Source organism: Taudactylus pleione, unplaced genomic scaffold (genome assembly GCF_031769625.1).
Source record: "Taudactylus pleione unplaced genomic scaffold, aTauple2 ptg001086l, whole genome shotgun sequence".
Classification (NCBI taxonomy): domain Eukaryota; kingdom Metazoa; phylum Chordata; class Amphibia; order Anura; family Myobatrachidae; genus Taudactylus; species Taudactylus pleione.
The window spans coordinates 746,927-766,044 of record NW_028285487.1 but is presented as its reverse complement, the minus strand read 5'-3'; the positions used below and the strand labels follow the sequence as shown (position 1 = coordinate 766,044).

Genomic DNA, 19,118 nt, shown 5'->3' with positions numbered 1-19,118 from the left:
TCGCATAGCTGTGGGTGACCACCCACAGCTATAGCGAGTGGCCAGGAAGATGGCCGCAATGGTCAAGACCATCGCGGCCATCGGACTTGTGGTAGGGCCTCGTTGCCGCAAGCCCCAGAGAGATTTCGGCTCTAACAGAGCCGGAATCTCTCCACTGACATCACTTGTGATGTCAGTGGGGCCGGCCCCAAACGGTAGGCGTTCACATGGGAACACCTCCGTTTGGGCAGCCACCCCCCCGGCCCGCCCACCAAAGGGGGCATGCTGTCACACATTGACAGCACGCCCCATTTGGTACGAGACCCGGAGGGACAGATTGCCCGTCGCTATCCGGGTCTCGTGCATGCGCACGACGGAGCCGGCTCCGTCGTGCGCATGCGCTCTGGGCCACCATCGACCCGGTTGTGAGCACTCAGCGCTTGCGACCGGGTCTGAATCAGGCCCTATGTACTAAGCCTTAGAGAGAAATAAAAGTGAACAGAGAGAACGTACTAACCAATCAGCTCCTGTCACTTTACAGGCTATGGCCCTGATTCAGAGGCACTCGCTATTTGCGAGCGCTCGCTCTGAATCAGGGTGGGCCGTTTTTTTTTTTCTCCAGGCCGCTCGCTAAGCTGTGGGTCAGCACCCACAGCTTTAGTGGGCGGCCTGGCGATTATCGCGACCATTGGGTTGCGACGAGACCCTTGTGGTAAGATCTCGTCCACCGCAAGCCCCAGTGAACTTCCTGCTCTAATAGAGCAGGAAGTTCACTACTGACATCACGTGTGTCTTCAGGAATACCTCCGTTTGTGCAGCCACCCCCCCGAACCATCTACAAAGCGGGGCGCGCTGTCGATCAACATCGACAGCCGCCCTGTTTTGCTGCGAGCCCCGAGCGAGTGAAATTCTCGCTTGCGCGTGCGCACTGCCCGACCGTTGACGCGCTCACGAGCGGGTCTGAATCAGGCTCTCTGTTTGAAATGACAGTTATGAGCTGATTGGTTGGTACTTTCTCTCTCACCAAGGGTTAAGGTGCACATCCACCAGAAGACCTCAAAACGACTACACGATTATGACATTGTAATTGTGCATTAGTTTGTCAGTCTGTGCTGTGCCTACACTGAACGAGCAGTTGTTCAGTGCAGGCACATCAATCATCCCCTAACATGCACAACCTGACGTTATCGTCAGGTTGTTCAGCATGTTTGGCGGATGATAGCGGTCTAAAACGACCAGCAGGAGCGCGCATCACTGGATGTTTTAGACATTTTAACGGAACGATTTTCGAATGATTGCGATATGGTTCAATCGCTCATTTTAAGTGTAGTGGATGTGTGCCTTTAGATTGTAAAGTCCAGAGAGTCAGAAACTGAACATTCTCTGTAAAGTGCTGCGGATTGTGTGTGCGCTCTATGGGGGCTATTCAACTGTTTTATCGTACTAAAGTGACGGGAGATTGAGCTGCGATATTCAATTGTTTTTAGGTATCCATGCATATCGCACCCAAATAGACAGGGCTCATACGCATGAAACGGCTAAACCTGTTGAAAGTACTGCTCTACGGGAGCAGGGGAGGGGATCAATCCTCTTCATGGGGAAGTAGCTCCTCGTTAAGTGTCCGAAGCTATTCAATTAACTGCATCTCGCCTGGCACTTCCCATGACTGACGCCCGGAGCTTAGTGGCGGCAAACTACATCTCCCAGCTTAAGTGACGGATGTGATGCTGTTACCGCATGTAGTAACACCGTGACTAGCACTGAGAAAGTAGTTAGCGCAGATTATTGCTCATACATCAGGAAGATGCAAGCAGAAATTCCCTAGTCGCAGGTTTAACACACGAGCATTTGAATAGCTCCGGGCACTTTACCCGGGAGCTGCATCCCTGCAAAGAGAATACATTCTCCCAAATAATATTAAGAATTCTCAGGGGGGAATTCAGTTGTTTTAACGCAGCCACAGCTCTTGCCTAAAGTAACGGGAGCTATTCAATTGTTTGAGCCGCTGGACTTGATTGCAGTAGGGGCCTATGAGCAGAAATCCTCTTAATGAACTCGATTCAACTGAACGCAAATTAAATAGCGCCAGGAGGGAGCTCTCGGAGCTATTCAATTCAGCGTGCTGTTGAGGATTTCTTCTCCTCCAGGGGTGCGAGCAGAAATCCGAGAAAAGTACATGTGCGATGCTGTATTCTGCCCTTAGCGCCACGGAAACAGCATCACGCCGGGAAGTTTAATCGGAGAATGCCTGTTCTCGCGACTAACCACCCTGTTTAAGGCACGAGGGGCTGGAGAACTGGCATTCTCTACCGTAACAGCGCGCCGAACTGAATAGCTCCGGGAGCTCTTTCCCGACGCTATTTAATTCGCGTTCAATTGAATCGAACTCAATGCGGCTAATCCCGATGAATTTGGGTGCAACAGTCTAGTAACTGTGTTTTAACACTGATAGGCTGAGAGAAAAAATAATGCACTCTTTCTCTTAAGCCTCCATTGTGCGTCAATTTGAATATTGTTGCAGTGCTCACTAGTGTTCATGCTGGATACAGTATAATGGGAGGCAATTCAGTTGTTTCAGCGCAGCAATAATTAATGGAAACCTGTCGGAGCAATTCAATTGTTTTGGGCGCCCATAAGTAATAGGTGCCCGTCGACCAGTATTCAAATGCTATGCCAATGGGAGCAACTGTCACCAGAGCCCATTAGTTATTACGCCCAAAAGATGAACATTTATTCGATTTCTACTCGCCACCTTAGTAGGGGGCAAGCAGAAATAATGGGCGCCCACAGCAGATGGTTGCGATGTTTGGCTGAACACATCACCGAGAATTACAGTACCCCTGGGAAAACAACTTTGGGTGCAATTCAACTGTTTTGGCCCCTCCTCGCTTCTGACGGAGCAATTACATTTTTGCTTCTGTCGGACGCAAACAGCTGCCGGCACCGTCATTTCAGCTCACACCCCTCGGGGAGTGCGAGTAGCATTGCGCGAAAGTGACCCGTTTGAGCACCCAAACTGCACTTTTTGCGGTAACGCCCAGCACTTTGGTGTAGCCGTTTTACGCGGCTAAACCCGACCTCTTTGGGCACGATCGACACGAAGATCGACATCAACTGAATAGCGCCCTGCGATCTCCGGTCACTGTAGACCCTAAAACAATAGAATTCCGCCCGAAATGTGCAATGTTAATGGCCAAGAGGTGCCGATGTTTCAACCATTTCCCTGGCACTCTGCAGCCATGGTCACTAAATCAACTGCCCTCATGGGGGGGGGTGTTCAATTCAACTGCTTTCTCGGGCGCTCTAAGTAATATGCCCCTGATGGAGCAATTCAATAGTTGCCCTGATCAGCCTCGCACAACTATATTTCTGCTCGCAGTCTCCTGAGGTGGCGTGCAGAAATGTGCAAAAAAAATCTGGGATTTGGGCATCCAAATAACACCTTTTGTGTCTCGCCCGTTAGTTAAGAAGGGTTTACCCGTTTTGGGCGCAACAAGAACTATAATTAATGTGCACCCAAAACAATTCAATTGCTCCGTCGGGTGCTCATTCATTATCGATGCCTAAAACACAATTGAACCGCCCACTTACTGTTAATACCTAAAACAGGCATGTTAACAAGTTACTGCATTGCATCCTCCCGAGATATAATAGAGGTACCAGAATTATCTGCATCATATCATGGGATTATTTCTGGGTAATGGGGTACTAAGTAACGTGCCCAGTTATGAAGTTATGATGTTTTATAGCCTGAAAATACATCAACATGTGGCTAAGACTAATTTATTACCAGTTATTTATACAGCACATATATAAGAATATTTGGCCATTTACATCAGCCCCTGTACCAGTGGAGCTTACAATCTATGGGCCCGATTCAGCAGCGTATACAATTGCGTACGCAGACCTGCTGATTGTTCAGTACTGCGCATGTACCACAAGTGTGCTGCAATCACGCACGCAAATCGGAATCCATCGCAGAATGAGTGACAGGTCGTGAGCGTTTGGGGGGTGGTGACAGAGGACTGGTTGCAGAAACGCAGGTGTGTCCCTGTTTCAATGCCGTTGCATGGACGTGCAATAACTAGACACTGCATACCAGACTTTCTTCACCGGGCCAGACCTGTTGTAACTGTGCATGACGGGCCGATGTGCTTTGATGGTACCGATATATACAGTGGGCGTCTCTATGCTGGCTGAGATGTGGCAGACATTAGCATATTTTCGCAGCGTCATTGCGTGCGATTACGGAGCTACGATCACAGTTACGATCCATACTGAATCAGGCCCTATATTCCCTATCATATACACACCAAGTTAATTTTGGTTGAGAGCGAATTAACCTACCAGTATATTTTTTTGGATTGTGGGAGGAAACCAAAGGACCCGTATTAAACGCACACAAGCATGGACGTGGATCCGGTCAAAATCCCGAGAGTCGATATGCCAGTGGTTAGAACGCTGGCGCCGGAATCCCGACACCTGTCAGATTCCAGACCGTAAGTACTGGGGTTAGTGTTAAGAGTTAGGCACTAGCTAGAGGGTTAGGTTTAGGGTGCGGGGAGGAGGTGATTAAGTTTAGGCATCAGGGGGGGGAGGTTAGGTTTAAGCACCGGGGAGGGAGGGTTATGGGTAGGGTTAGGATACTGACCGACTAATGTCGGAATCCTAACCCTGTCGGAGTGCAGACGTCGGAATTCTGACCACCGGCCTCCCGTACCCAACCCAAAGTAGAAAATAAAAACTCCACACAGTTAAAGCCATGTTGGGAATCGAACCCAAGACCTCAGTGCTGTGAAACAGTAACACTAACCATTACACCAACCATACTAATGAATCTAATAACTGCCCTTGTGAGAAAGAGAGGGAAATTCAATTTAATGAGATGGATGCGATGTACCATTCCGTAACAGCACAACGCAGCCACCCACATCAAGTTTAGCCTCGCACCCCAAAATGGTGCACAGGAAAACCTGCGATGTCAGTGGTACGCAACTGGCTGAAACGTACACAGCTAAGCATGGCGACATATCGCCAGTAACTGAATTCCCTGAGAGAACAGAGTAGAGTGCGAAATAGCAAATACTAATTACATACATTACGGCACAACACTAAAATGTGAAAAATATAAATCCAAAATTAAAATTTACTTTGTGTTTGAACATATCCAAACTATTTCACGCATCGATTTCTAAATGCAAAGTTGTTAAATACATCAAGTTACTTTTTTTTTTTTTTTTACAAGTTCTTTGAATATCTTTAATACAGGAAAAGCCCACAAGTAGTGTTCATTCTAGGGAATCGGTATGATTTACCACCGGACGCAAGTCCGGCGGTTAGAATCCTGACAGCGGCTGGCCGACATGGGTGAAAATCCCGATCGTCCCTAAGGTAAGTGTTCACTAACCTAATTCCCTCCCCTAACCCTCCTTAGGGGTACCTAACCCTAACCTTCTCCCAGTGCCTAACCTTAATCCTCCCTCTAAGTGCCTAAACCTAACCCCCCTTCCCCGCCGCCTGAACCTAAGTCCCCCGTGGGGGTGCCTAACCCCAAGTCGTCCCCCCCGGGTGCCTAACCCTAACCACCCGGGGGGCTGCCTAACCCTAAGTCCCCGCCCCCCAGGAGCCCTAAACCTAACCCTCCCCCCCAGCGGCTGTCCACGCCCCGCGTCACTTCGATCGGGATGCTGGAGTCTAGATTTAGACGCCTGTCATTTAACCCTCGCCGTGATAAAGCAGTCGGGAAGCCGGCCGTCGAGATTACGTCCGCCGGCTTCCCGACTGCATACCTTATTCTAGCACCCTGCACCTGTTAAAACCTGTGAAGTTCCTCTATCCTGCCTGGGGTGTCAGTCTATGCTCTGGTGCTTCTAGCACACAAACTGCCGTTTTCAGCAGTTTGGTGCGTCAGCTGACTATGCTAGAAGCACCAGAGAGCGACACCCCAGGCAGAATCGAGGAACTGCACGGGTTGTGACAAGTGGAGGGTGCTATAATGAAGACTACATAAGAACGCCTATGTAAACAAGACCCTGATTTCAGAGGACAAATAAAACCTGAAAAGCTAAAATCAGCGCTGTATTAAACATACATGTGGTTAGTCATTTTCTCAGTCCAGGATGATGGGGAGCTTAACCAGCAACAAGCCACATAAGCCACCTAGTTAATAAAATGTCAGATCAGAAAATGCTCTAATAATGCCAGAGGCAAACAAACAAGTATACATTTAACTCTCAACCGTGCAGTAAAATTCAAAAATCAAAAAATAAAAAGAATACAGAGTTGCATTTATTAAACCCGATGTACAGGTAACTCAGGAAAAAGAAGTATCTGAATAACTAGCTCCCCTAATGCAATTTTAAAAATTAAAGCAAAACCTCAGACTGATTGCTCTGGGTTACAGCAGAAGTGTGCGCGATTAACTATGCATGAGATGTCAAAGCCAATACTGTATGTCACAAATCCACGTATTGTATAGCCAAGTATGATGCCTTTAATCACAAATACATAAACATGTAAAAATAGCTTTTTAATGGGCAAATACATTACATAGCAGCAGTGGCCATTTATTGTGGTTTCTATAACTTTGCAGCAAACAAAAAAAAAAAAAAAACACTTAACCATTTGCATGTTAAAATCTACAAAACAGAATTAGTGATAACACAAATTGTTGTATGGGTAGATACAAACTAAAAACCACTAGAACGGCAACAGACAATAGAAAGCAACAAGTTTGCAGCAAACTGCCAGACAACGGAGTACACTTCTATTGTTCTTGCCCTCTTCAGGTGACCAGCAGAAATCGGCAAAAAGCCCTCGTTTTGGGCACCCCAACTGCTGTTTGGGCGCACTAACCAGGACTTTAGACTGATTTAGTTGCATATGGCAGCTAAACACGTTTTACTTGAGTGCAACATGCGCGAAAAGGAACAGGGGCCCAAGACAATCGTATATCACCCCCCCGTTACTTTAGCCTGGAGATCGGGTGCAATAAAACTATTGAATTTCTGCCCAAGTGCAGTACGTGAAACTTATACACTGCTTTATAAATCTGCATCTATATGTAGCACAGACTAATATTTATTTTATTTTTTTAATTCCTCAAACAAAACTATTTTGATAAAGAGCCGGTAATACTGTAGGTCGTGAATATCTTACAATAGAAATGTAAAATATGAAGAAAAATAGAAATTCAAAAACATTGGGTGAAGGGGGTTCAGTTTTCCCATCCCTTCAAACGTGAAGGGTATGTGTACGTGGGAGTACAAGGTCTGCATCACTTCAGGGTGGTGACTGTTCACTCGCATTGTTCCAATTTTCAGGACGTGGAGCAGAAATATTGTGTTTGTTCTCATATATAAGTCCAACTTCCTGGAGTAAGCAGAGATCTTTTTTGACATCCCAAAAATCACCTCACAGCCACAGACCAATGCCTGCAGCCATCCACGGGAGACAATCCACTGTAGATGCAATATGTACACAACAGTGGCACCCAACGGCTGCAGCTCTGGTCCAAGCACTACAGAGCTCTGAGGTGCAGAAGAATTATATCACCCATCTTCTGAGATCAGAACTATCTGCTAACAGGTGGCAGGTAGATTGTAAGCTTGTGAGCAGGGCCTTCCTACCTATATATCTGTCTATTACCCAGTTTTGTAATATTAATGTTTCCAAATGTTAAAGCGCAACGGAATATGCTGCGCTATATAAGAAACTGTTAAATAAATAAAATAAATAAAAAAGGAAAGGATTGACCTTCCCCACCCCAAAAATATTTTTTTCAAAATAAGTTGCTGGTAGATGGAGGAGGGGGGAGATGAATTGTCTATGTCTTCAGGAGTAAAACAAATACAAATGGCCATATTCAATTAGCAGCGAAAAGCAGTTTTCGGCGAAAAGTTCTCGCCGGTGACGTCCCGTATATCCCATATTCAATTACAAAGACTTTTCGTCAGTGTGGAAAGTCAATGGATTGGAATAAGCGAAAAGATTAGCCTATGAAACTAGGCGTAAAAAAAGTGCAGAATTGGGGTTTTGGGGAGAAAACTTGCGGGAACCACCCTGCACCCTTGGGACAGCCCCACAAAGGTAAACCGTGTCAAAAAAAAAAAAAAAAAGTCTTAAAAAAAAAAAAAAAACTTAACACCCCCAAAATAGTATTTTCATTTTGGGGGCAAAAAAAGTACAAAGTTGATAAACTTAAAAACTAGTGAAATAGACTCCAGAGGGTCCCCCAAGTACATCCCAGGTGTTTTTAAGGCGGCAGGTGGTTTAACGATTTTTAAAACTTTACATTAGTAACTTTCAAATATGCTAGCACCCATTTTCATGTACCACAAATTTGCTGGGGCTACTTATTTTCTAAAAAAAAAAAAAAAAAAAAACTTCTAATGTTTTTCTTCACCACTTGTGCAAAGATGCTAATTAGAAGCTATTGAGAGCATTTAAGTACCCCTAATACCTTCAGCAGGGCTATTCAGGGGAATCTATAGTGATCCCCAAAGTTAGTGCATCTTTTGGGGGGTGTCAGGCTGATTTCCCCAAATCTGACAGCACTTTTTGCCTGTTTGAGTTTCGTCGGGTCCCGTTTTCGCGTCCTTTGGAATTGAATAGGGCGAAAAGCAGCCGCACGCGAAGTCTTTTCTCCAAAAACGCACGATGTAGGTGAGAAAGTCCGGCAGGCAAAACTTAACCGACTTTTCGCGGCTAATTGAATACGACCCAAAGTGTGTAACAAGTTATGTAGTTCACCTTCAGCATTTCCTCTCAATTGAAAAAACGTACTAAAGTGAAGGTACTCAGCACTGATCTTGTGACCTGAAACAATAGGAACAATGTATGCAAAAACCAAATCCAGGATTGTACACAAGGATAATATTTTCAAGCCAATGGTTATTTTTGTAGTAGAAAAGGATAATGAGTTCAGTGAGGCAAACAGTGCATAGTTATACCAAACTGAGCACGAATGATGACAATATTCTCCCAGGCTCACTTAAAAACCACAAATACAGGACAAGGTATTGGGAAGAAAACAAAATATGAAGTTACATCTTCTGCAAATCTATAAATACTGGGCGGAATTCAATTGTTTGCGGCCCCCTTCACGCCCGATGGAGCTATTCAATTGTTAAACGGGCGCGATCAACTGCCGGCACCGGCAGTCCAGCTCGCACCGCGCCGGCATTTCAGCGCGCCTGATCTCACTTTAGACGCGAGATCATGCGTGCTAAAACAATTGCCCATTGATGGTAACATGCTAAATTAATCGGCCAATGCAAATTCTACATAATTCATGAAATGCAACTCTTTGGGGTCCATTCAATTAGCAGTGAGGAGGCCAGCCTCACTGCTCCGACAATGGCACATCATCTCACCCTGGGAATTGCGGCCCTATGGATCAGCAAACAAAAAATCAGCGAGTCCTGAGCTATTGTAAGCGCAGTATAAAGCCACACTATTCAATAACGGCTTTTTTTTTTTTAATGTAAACAAACATGGCATTATAACCATGCTTTAGTGATACAGTACTGGTGCGTACACATGTAGCGATAAAAATTAACGATATCGTTCATATCGTTAAAATCGTAAATTTTTTGGTCCCTACCAACTCACTGACGCCCAGCGATGCACTGCCACGTATGGACGATAGCGATATCGTTCATTGGCTGTGCATGCAGGCCAACTTGCTCGATATCGAGAAGGTTACTATAGGCACCCGCGATCATTGATTGCGGGTTGCTATAGTCGTCGGTGAGTCGGTGGTGTGCTGGATGATCGATATCGATCATCCAGCACACCAGGGAAGGTGCAGGACGATCAGCCAGCGATATCATAACGCTGGCTGATCGCTACGTACCATTATACCCATTCTCAGTCACCAACAGGGCGGCCAAATATCAGCAGAAATATAGTACAGACTATAATGATGTTCAGCCACAATTGGATGATAGTCAATAAAAAGAATCTGACAAGCTCCCAGGATTTCCATAGCACCCAAGTACTAAACCAGTGATTTGGGGCTTATATACGTTACGATCCATGATCATGTTAATTATTACGCTTTATTTCCCATACTCCCTTCAATCAGCGCAGTTAACTCCCACTTCTGAATAGTGTTTGTGAAACACATACTAAGTCCAAAATAAACATCCAGCTCTCCCGTACTTTATGGCCAGAAAAATAAATGAGCAGCCAATGTAGAATCTGCCACAATAGAACATTTTGTCAAAATTTAAACGACGCAAAGCAGCCAACTTTTTTTTTTACTGGTCTTCCAAAAATATTGCATTTCCTTTATTATTATCATCATTATTATTATTTTATTAGCTTATTTAAGCAACTACATAATAGTATATGTTAACAAAATGAAACTTAAGGGGGGGGGTTGAATTAATGACAATGGGCTGCCCCCACATATCGGCCCCGACATCGCAAAGTTTCCTGGGCACCACTATTGGATGTGAGGGAAAAGTGGCACTGCCGGCGGGATGTGACAATCCATGACACATTGCGCCAGTCACGGAAATTGATTCCCCCCCCCCCCCCTCTCTGGTGCCAAACTTGCGATGTAGCTGAACGCAGTGTAAATCCCAGAGCGGCATGTTGCCTCCATCGCCTACAGTTGAATTCCCCCCTTTAGAGTCTATAATTTGTTTTTTAAAAAATAAATAATATAAACAAGATTATAACCTAATAAACCTCCCACCATGTAACATGTAGATTAGTGCTGACAGCCATACAGCAGCATTTGGGGCATTTATTTGTCATTCTGAACACAAATGTGACATATGCCCCCTGCCCCGCAGAGCATGCTGGGACTTGTAGTACCACAGGTGGCCGCCCCCTTCTCCCCCCCCCCCCCACCCCTCCCGGGCCGGGCCTATGCATGTGGCCGGGTGGCAGAGCGCAGCAGGTCCCGGCAGAGCGCTGAAATAGGGATCTGCAGCACCGGATGACGGCCGGGATCCCCCCAGTCCCGCTCCCTGGGCCCATCGCACAGCCAGCGGCCACCATAACTCCAGGCCGCTAGGTTGTAGTAGGCCTCAGCGGGCCCAGCGCAGGATAGAAGCCCTCTCGCCGCCGCCCGACGGTTATTACCTGATCATCTTCTCCTCCTCCTCCTGGATCTCCTTGAATTTATTGACCACGAAGGAGCGGAAGATCTCCTCTATGTTGGTCGCCATGGCGCCGCCACGGACCTGCTCCTCCTCCCGATGCCGCTGCTGGAGCAGCTTCTCTCTCGCCCCGGCCGCCGCTGTCCCGACACACTGACGTACGGGCGTGCGCGCCGCCGCCACTGAGTGACTGTGCGCGGGCCCGGCACTTCTGAGAGAGAGAGACGCTGCTGTGTGCGCGCTCCCGCTCACCCTCACTAGTCCCTACGTGTAGCCCGTATCACCCCCTGTGGTAGCCGCTGGGCCACTTTGGTGATAGAGCACGCCATAGATAGGACTAGTGCCGGCGAGGTGTGAGGTGACCCGGTGCGGGAGACAGGAGCCCGGGGTGGGGGGGGATTGCGCGCTCACGGCAGCCGCGGGCGCGCTCACTGCGGTGTTGTGTTGTGTACTATACACAAGGGAAGTCTCTGGAAGAAGCTGGCCCTCACTTGGGGGGACAGGGCTGTGACCCCCTTCACCACCCACAGGCTGTTACATAATGTCACCAATCAGCAGTAACTAGAAGTGTTAAGGCCCCTACACACTACACGATATCTTTTAACAATTTGGCCGATAGCAGCGCGTCGGGACGACAAATCGTTAAAAATGTGTAGCGTGTGTGCAGTACATTGTGTAGTGCGCGCTCCCGTGGTGTGGTCAGCCTCATCGCGGGCGGTCAGGCGCCAGATCGCCCAGTGTGTATGGGCCGCCCGATACGTTGGCCCGTTGGCGCTGGGATGGCCTGCGTTATTGCTGGGCTTTTATGCTGGGCACACATTAGACCATGTGTACCCAGCACAACATCATTTGCGACGGGCCCGGGGGGTGGCGGCAATCGGCAAATGCACACACGCTTGCCGATGCAGGCAGCGACAGCGATGGCGGGGGGCATGGCATCGCTAGCTACATCCTCAGATCTTTCTGCATGTATAAAAGATCTGATGATGCGACGGACGACCCGCAGGAGCGCGTATCGTGATAGTGGGTATGCACTACTTTGATTTGTCATTCCGATGCGCCGGAATAGTCCAAATTGCTCAACATATCGTCTAGTGTGTATCCAAAGTGCTTTCGATTTTCAGCAAATATCAATGGTTTGCTACCGATGGTTTTCATTGATGGTAGACAACAATGGTTAGAGGTATAATTAAAAATACAAATTCAAATACAAATTATCACAAGTATAAAATCAGGCTTAAAAAATAAGGCATATAAAGAAAATGAAATGCTCACTTAAAATTGCAACACGTTTCACTTCCTCAGGCTTATTTTAAAGCCTGATTGACAGGCTGCTGTTGTTTGGAGGCGGGGCAGCGTCTCAGCAAACGGGAGTGCATCGGCTTCCATTTACTGGGCGTGCTGAAGCCACTGGTTGAGTCCTTGTATGCAGCTTCACTGACTTCAGCTGCGTGAAAAGACCGGCCATCCTAAGAAACCTGCAGGTTACTAAGATGACCGACGTTCACGCAGAGTGATCCCATGCTGCTTCAAGACGCAACAGCAGTGCAAAACCCATACAACTCTAATGGTGCATACACATGGGACGACCGTCAGCGATAGCAATATAGCTGAATGATCTCCCGGGTGTGCTGGATGATCGATATCGATCATCCAGCACACCATCAACCCACCGACGGCCATCGCGAGTCCCTATAGTAACCTGGTCGATACCGACCAGGTTGGCCTGCATGCACGGGTGATGTCGTTATTGTCCATGCGTGCCCGTGCATCGCAGGTTGTTGGTGGGTTGGAAGGGACCAAAAAATGCACACTATAATCAATATTGTTCATATCGAGGATTTTAATTGTCCCGTGTGTACGCACCATAATTCAGGTCTATGGTCCTTCAATCATTTTCTAACCCTTTAATCTTTAACCATTTTTTAAGGTGTACTCTTAATGCATGGATACGACGATGAAATTCTATGTCTCGTTCCCTGTGTGAGGATGCCCTTCCCATATAAAAAAAATGAGAGATATGTCAATTACACTCAAGTGTCCACAGTAAAGCAGTGATATGGGAGAGCTTTTAAAATGGGTGAATAATAAATGCACAGATTGTTGTTACGCCAGCTATAAGGAAGTTGAGATAAACTGTAAACATCCTAAATACCTGCACAAATATCCTCTCTCTGAATCCCTCTAACGCTGGTTTGTATATAGATTACTTTTGGTCAACTAAACCTGAGCCTCAAACGAATACAAGCAGGAGTCTGTGCAAAGCTATGTGACAAGCCGTATGGAGGTCACAAAGGGCCTGGTAAAGAGATGTACGCGATTCCGCTGTTTACGCAGTTTAGCGATAATTGCAATCTGCGCATGGGTCCGAGTCGCTCAGCGCACGCATCAAGGTACATTACGGAAGTCGCTCGCAATTACTATTTACTCGCGGTGTGACTGACAGCCAGGGAAGAGTTGGCGTGAGTTAACAGCGTTTGGGGAAGTTAACGAGGAGTGGCGGCAAAGAACGCACGACCGTATTTCAGAGGGATGTCACAGCCTACTTTTGCGATCCCGTAGGAGGTGAAAGTGGCTCCGGCATCTCAGTACAAGCATCCATTTTGCGTGACCATAAGGGTACTCCAAAGTTCATCCGATGCTGCGTCTTTGTAGGCAGATGTTTGGATTTGCAAAGTGGCAGGCAGACGTCTCAATACAATCCTCGTTGTCTGCGACATTTACATATATTCGCACAGCAGCTGCGATGGCAATAGCTTACAACTCTGAGTCAGGCCCAAAGGCAGATGAATATTTAATGTTTTGTTTTTTTTAAAATATAAATTATAATATAGCTAAAATCTGTAAAATCATAGAAGTAAGCGGCAAGCTTATATGCCCAACTGCTGGAAGTTAGCAGCCCATACTGCACCTTGGGAAATGGAGACATTGTGGATCTAGAAGCTCACCCCGCTCTATACAGTGATGTTTCATATTATTTTAGAGATTCATTTACAATAAATACTTTCCAAGTGTCACATACACTACATACTAGATGGGTCCTCCCAGTTATCATAATGCAGGGTCAGAAATTAGCCAGCCAGTCTAAAGTACTGGTTTTTAGAAGTGGAGATGTTGCCCATAGCAACCAATCAAATTCTAGGTTAGCCTTCTAGAAGGTGCTAAATAAATGTTAAGTAGAATATGATTGGTTGCTGTGGGCATTTCTAAATACCCGCACTTTAGTAAATATACCGACTGGTGTGGATTTTAAAAAGACTTACAGCCATTTGTCCAGTGTGAGAATTGTGGAGGTCATTTGAGTTCTAGAGGTTGCACTGATTTTCTTGCTGTCCCCACAGCTATCAGCAGATACAATTGGTTATATTTCCTGTAAGTTTTATTTTGTTTTAGTATACATGTATTGTCTATATTTAGTGCAACATTTTTATTAACATTTTTGTAACTAAGCAGTGTACTCTGTAATTATATATATATATATATATATATATATATATATATAAACATCCAATGCTTCGGCACTCACGGGGTCCACAGATTACTGAGCCAGGTGCCCTCCACAGTCAGCCTCTAACAACAAGGCAGACTGAACATACCAATCGCAGGGCGGCACTCCGTAATAAACTTGTCCAATACCGGTAAATGGTTTTGTGCAACGTTTCAGCACCTTTATTCGGCGCTTTTGTCAAGCATACATATCAAACACATATTTAACACTTACCACATATAAATAGTCGTTAGGCACCATGCCTCACGGAGACATCACTTCCGGATTCCGAAAACGGAAGCCTGCGGACCCGGAAGTGACCTCACAGCATCCCGATAGCATCGAACGGTTGCCGTAGCAACCGCAATGCTAGCCAACATGTATAAATATACTAACAATACACATGGACATTTAAAATAAACAAATAAATGTTTATTTTAAATGTCCATGTGTATTGTTAGTATATTTATACATGTTGGTGAGCATTGCGGTTGCTATGGCAACCGTTTTCGGTATCCAGAAGCATTTACCGGTATTGGACAAGTTTGTTACGGAGTGCCACCCTGCGATTGGTATATATATACAGTCAGGTCCATAAATATTGGGACATTGACAGAATTTTCATATTTTGGCCTCTATTCACCACCACAAAGGCTTTGAAATGAAACAAACAAGATGTGCTTTAACTGCAGACTTTCAGATTTAATTTGAGGGTAATTACATCCAAATCAGGTGAACGGTGTAGGAATTACAACGGTTTCTATATGTGCCGCCCACTTTTTAAGGGGCCAAAAGTAATGGGACAAACTAAACAATCCTAAATCTAACTTTCACTTTTGAATACTTTGTTGCAAAACCTTTGCAGGCAATTACAGCCTGAAGTCTGGAACGTATAGACATCACCAGACGCTGGGTTTCATCCCTGGTGATGCTCTGCCATGCCTCTACTGCAAATGTCTTCAGTTCCTGCTTGTTCTTGGGGCATTTTCCCTTCAGTTTTGTCTTCATCAAGTGAAATGCATGCTCAATCGGATTCAGGTCAGGGGATTGACTTGGCCGTTGCATAACATTCCACTTTTTAGCCTTAAAAAACTCTTTGTTTGCTTTTGCAATATGCTTCGGGTCATTGTCCATCTGCACTGTGAAGCGTCGTCCAATGAGTTCTGAAGCATTTGACTGAATAGGAGCATATAATATTGCCCGAAACACTTCAGAATTCATTCTGCTGCTTTTGTCAGCAGTCACATCATCAATAAATACAAGGGGACCAGTTCCATTGGCAGCCATACATGCCCACGCCATGACACTACCACCACCATGCTTCACTGATGAGGTGGTATGTTTTGGATCATGAGCAGTTCCTTTCCTTCTCCATACTCTTCTCTTCCCGTCACTCTGGTACAAGTTGACCATTGTCTCATCTGTCCATAGGATGTTGCTCCAGAACTGTAATGGCTTTTTTAGATGTTGTTTGGCAAACTCTAATCTGCTCTTCCTGTTTTTGTGGCTCACCAATGGTTTACATCTTGTGGTGAACCCTCTATATTCACTCTTGTGAAGTCTTATCTTGATTGTTGACTTTGACACATATACACCTACCTCCTGGAGAGTGTTCTTGATTTGGCCAACTGTTGTGAAGGGGTTTTTCTTCACCAGGGAAATAATTCTTCTGTCATCCACCACAGTTGTTTTCCGTGGTCTTCCGGGTCTTTTGGTGTTGCTGAGCTCTCCGGTGCGTTCTTTCTTTTTAAGAATGTTCCAAACAGTTGATTTGGTCACACCTAATGTTTTTGCTATCTCTCTGATGGGTTTGTTATGATTTTTCAGCCTAATGATGGCTTGCTTCACTGATAGTGACAGCTCTTTGGATCTCATATTGAGAGTCGACAGCAACTGATTCCAAATGCAAATGTCACACCTAGAATCAACTCCAGACCTTTTACCTGCTTAATTGATAATGAAATAACGAGGGAATAGCCCACACCTGTCCATGAAATAGCTTTTGAGTTGATAGTCCCATTACTTTTGGCCCATTAAAAAGTGGGAGGCACATATAGAAACCGTTGTAATTCCTACACCGTTCACCTGATTTGGATGTAATTACCCTCAAATTAAAACTGAAAGTCTGCAGTTAAAGCACATCTTGTTTGTTTCATTTCAAAGCCATTGTGGTGGTGAATAGAGGCCAAAATATGAAAATTCTGTCAATGTCCCAATATTTATGGACCTAACTGTATATATATATATACATATATATATATATATATATATATAAAACTTTAGTTATCGGAATATAAACAAAGAGACATCAAAATAAAGTATCATCCAAGCATAGACATACAGTAGTAAGCCATAGTGAAAATAAAGGCACAAAGTTGACTGATAAAGCCTCTGCGATCCCGGACGCAGCAGCAAACCCGTACACAAAAAACATACAGTACGTAATAATGGAATAGACAGTATCTAGATAAGAACCGGAAATATAATTGGGGGATTATCTAGCAACTGTCTTGTCTCGTACCACAAGCTTCTATGGAAGCAACCATTGACTTGTCAGCGCAAAGATACTGGTAAGCATTAATGAAGGCCTCCTAATTCTCAAATAATCACACTGTACGTTGTTCTTTGTGGAGTGAGGATCTAACCAATCCATTTTTTTGTATAGAGGGGGGGAGGGTAGGGGAGGAGTGGATCCAATACTGGAGTATGTATTTCTTGGAAACTGCAGAGACTCCTGTGAGGAGTTCCTACTGCCCTTAGTGAAAAGAAGCATAGGGTCAATTATAGTGCTGTAACTAGACATTTAAGTGCCCTTAAGAAGAGGGAGCACCAGCACCCCCTAATCTTAATATACTGTACTTATATCAGCACTGAACACTATTTTAGAACATGCAAGGGGGATGTGGTGTACGTCTGATGGGCACCATGTTCATTTCTCAAGGTTAGTGAAACACTACATATTTACGTTAACATGTCTTTTGGTGCCTTGTGATGCTTTTTAGAGAAATCAGCTGTGGAAAAGGCATTTTAGAAAAAGAACTACATGTCTGTTTTTACTGACCTTTATCAACAGGCTTCTTTTTTTTTTGAAGATGAACGTTTGCACGGAATGGACATATGTACAAAATGTTGTTGACAACTAAGTGTCCTGGGCAGTGGCGTAACTAGGGTATTTGGAGCCCAGGGCAAGATAAAAAATGGAGTGTCCCCCCCCCCCTGATGTGCGCGCGTTGAACATGACAACCACAGTTTCTAGTCACGCTGCACTGCTCCAGTCCCACCCGGCAGTGGACACTATGGAAGAGACGTCATGACGTCTCTCCCTTCACCCAGTGCGGGAGCCTGGGTGCAGCAGCGAATAAGAGTCTGATTCATATTGGCTGCAGTGCTAAAACAAGCACACCGCCGTCGGCGGTGTGTTTGTTTCAGTCTGGAGTGCCGCGGACTGCACATGCCCTGGACTGTGGCCGGTGGCGCCCCCCACACTGTCGGGTCCCACCACGCTCAGATCACATGCCTTGCTCGACCCCCCCAACATTACCCCACTGGTCCTGTGGCTATATGTACAGCAGTTTTACACATCACCAAGTATTAGCATTTTTTTCTGCGCCTTTTTTTCACAGCGTGCATTGCCTATAACATAATCATCGCTTTAAATCCTGTGGGAAAGCTGCTGAAATTGGCGTTTTTTAAAACCGTCATTTAATAAAATGTACCAGAGCAGGCTGTGCATTATCCAACTGAATTCTTACACTGCCAGGAACCACCAAGGATGCCCCTGCACAAATTGTTTTTGAAGGTTTGTGCACCAATCATCCTGCTTAGAAACCTGATGCTCCAAAGGTTGGCAATGGTACCAGACTTTGCATAAAAACTCTCAAAGCCCGTGTCATTGAAGCTTCTATCATAACCGGATTTGGTACAGGAGAGGATACTGTATGTTCATTTCTCGCATCCCACTCACAGACACGACAACTCTTTTGCAATGACCATCAATAAGACCCAAGGTCAATCTTTGAAGGTAGCAGGTATTGACCTCCAAAACTCTTTGCTTTTCCCATGGGCAGTTGTATGTGGCAAGTTCAAGAGTAGCTCCTAATGGAAAAACACACAACATTCTTTATACCTCAGTGTTGAGGTAACAGTGTCTAATACCCCTTTTACACCAAAGTCCCGGGTCTGACCTGGGATTTGGAACACGTTTCAAACCCGGGACAGACCTCCTTTTACACCAGAGCTGGGTCAGCACTGAACCGTCTCTCCGGCGCAGGTGAGCAGCGCTTCTTACCCTCCCTCCGCGACCCCCATACCTTACTCCGCAGCGGTCCAGAGGGCGGGTGGGGTCTCTGCTCTGTTCTGGTCAGCCCAGTGGCAAACGCAGGATTTCTAGAGGGGGGTTTCCAAATGCCTGATTTTAGAGTGAGTGTGGCCAATCCGTGAAGAGGGCATAATTAGCACTTAACCAGCTTTAATATGCGTCATACAAAGTGTATTGTGTGTCATAATTCCAGCATATACAGGACCAGAGATCACAGTAA

General features: G+C 45.6%; 1 protein-coding gene across 6 annotated transcripts in view; it reads right to left on the bottom strand.

The window, feature by feature from the left end:
* Window positions 1–11,236, bottom strand: part of SON (SON DNA and RNA binding protein) — a 109,823-nt gene extending 98,587 nt beyond the window's left edge. For all 6 annotated transcript variants that reach the window (XR_015874868.1, XR_015874869.1, XM_088461671.1 and 3 more), the window contains exon 1: window positions 11,077–11,236. Coding sequence is in view for 4 of the 6 variants with exons in the window: in XM_088461671.1 (XP_088317797.1) it covers window positions 11,077–11,162 (86 nt within the window). In the remaining 2 variants the exon portion in view is untranslated. The remainder of the gene's footprint in view (window positions 1–11,076) is intronic.
* Between the last annotated feature and the right edge of the window lie 7,882 nt (window positions 11,237–19,118).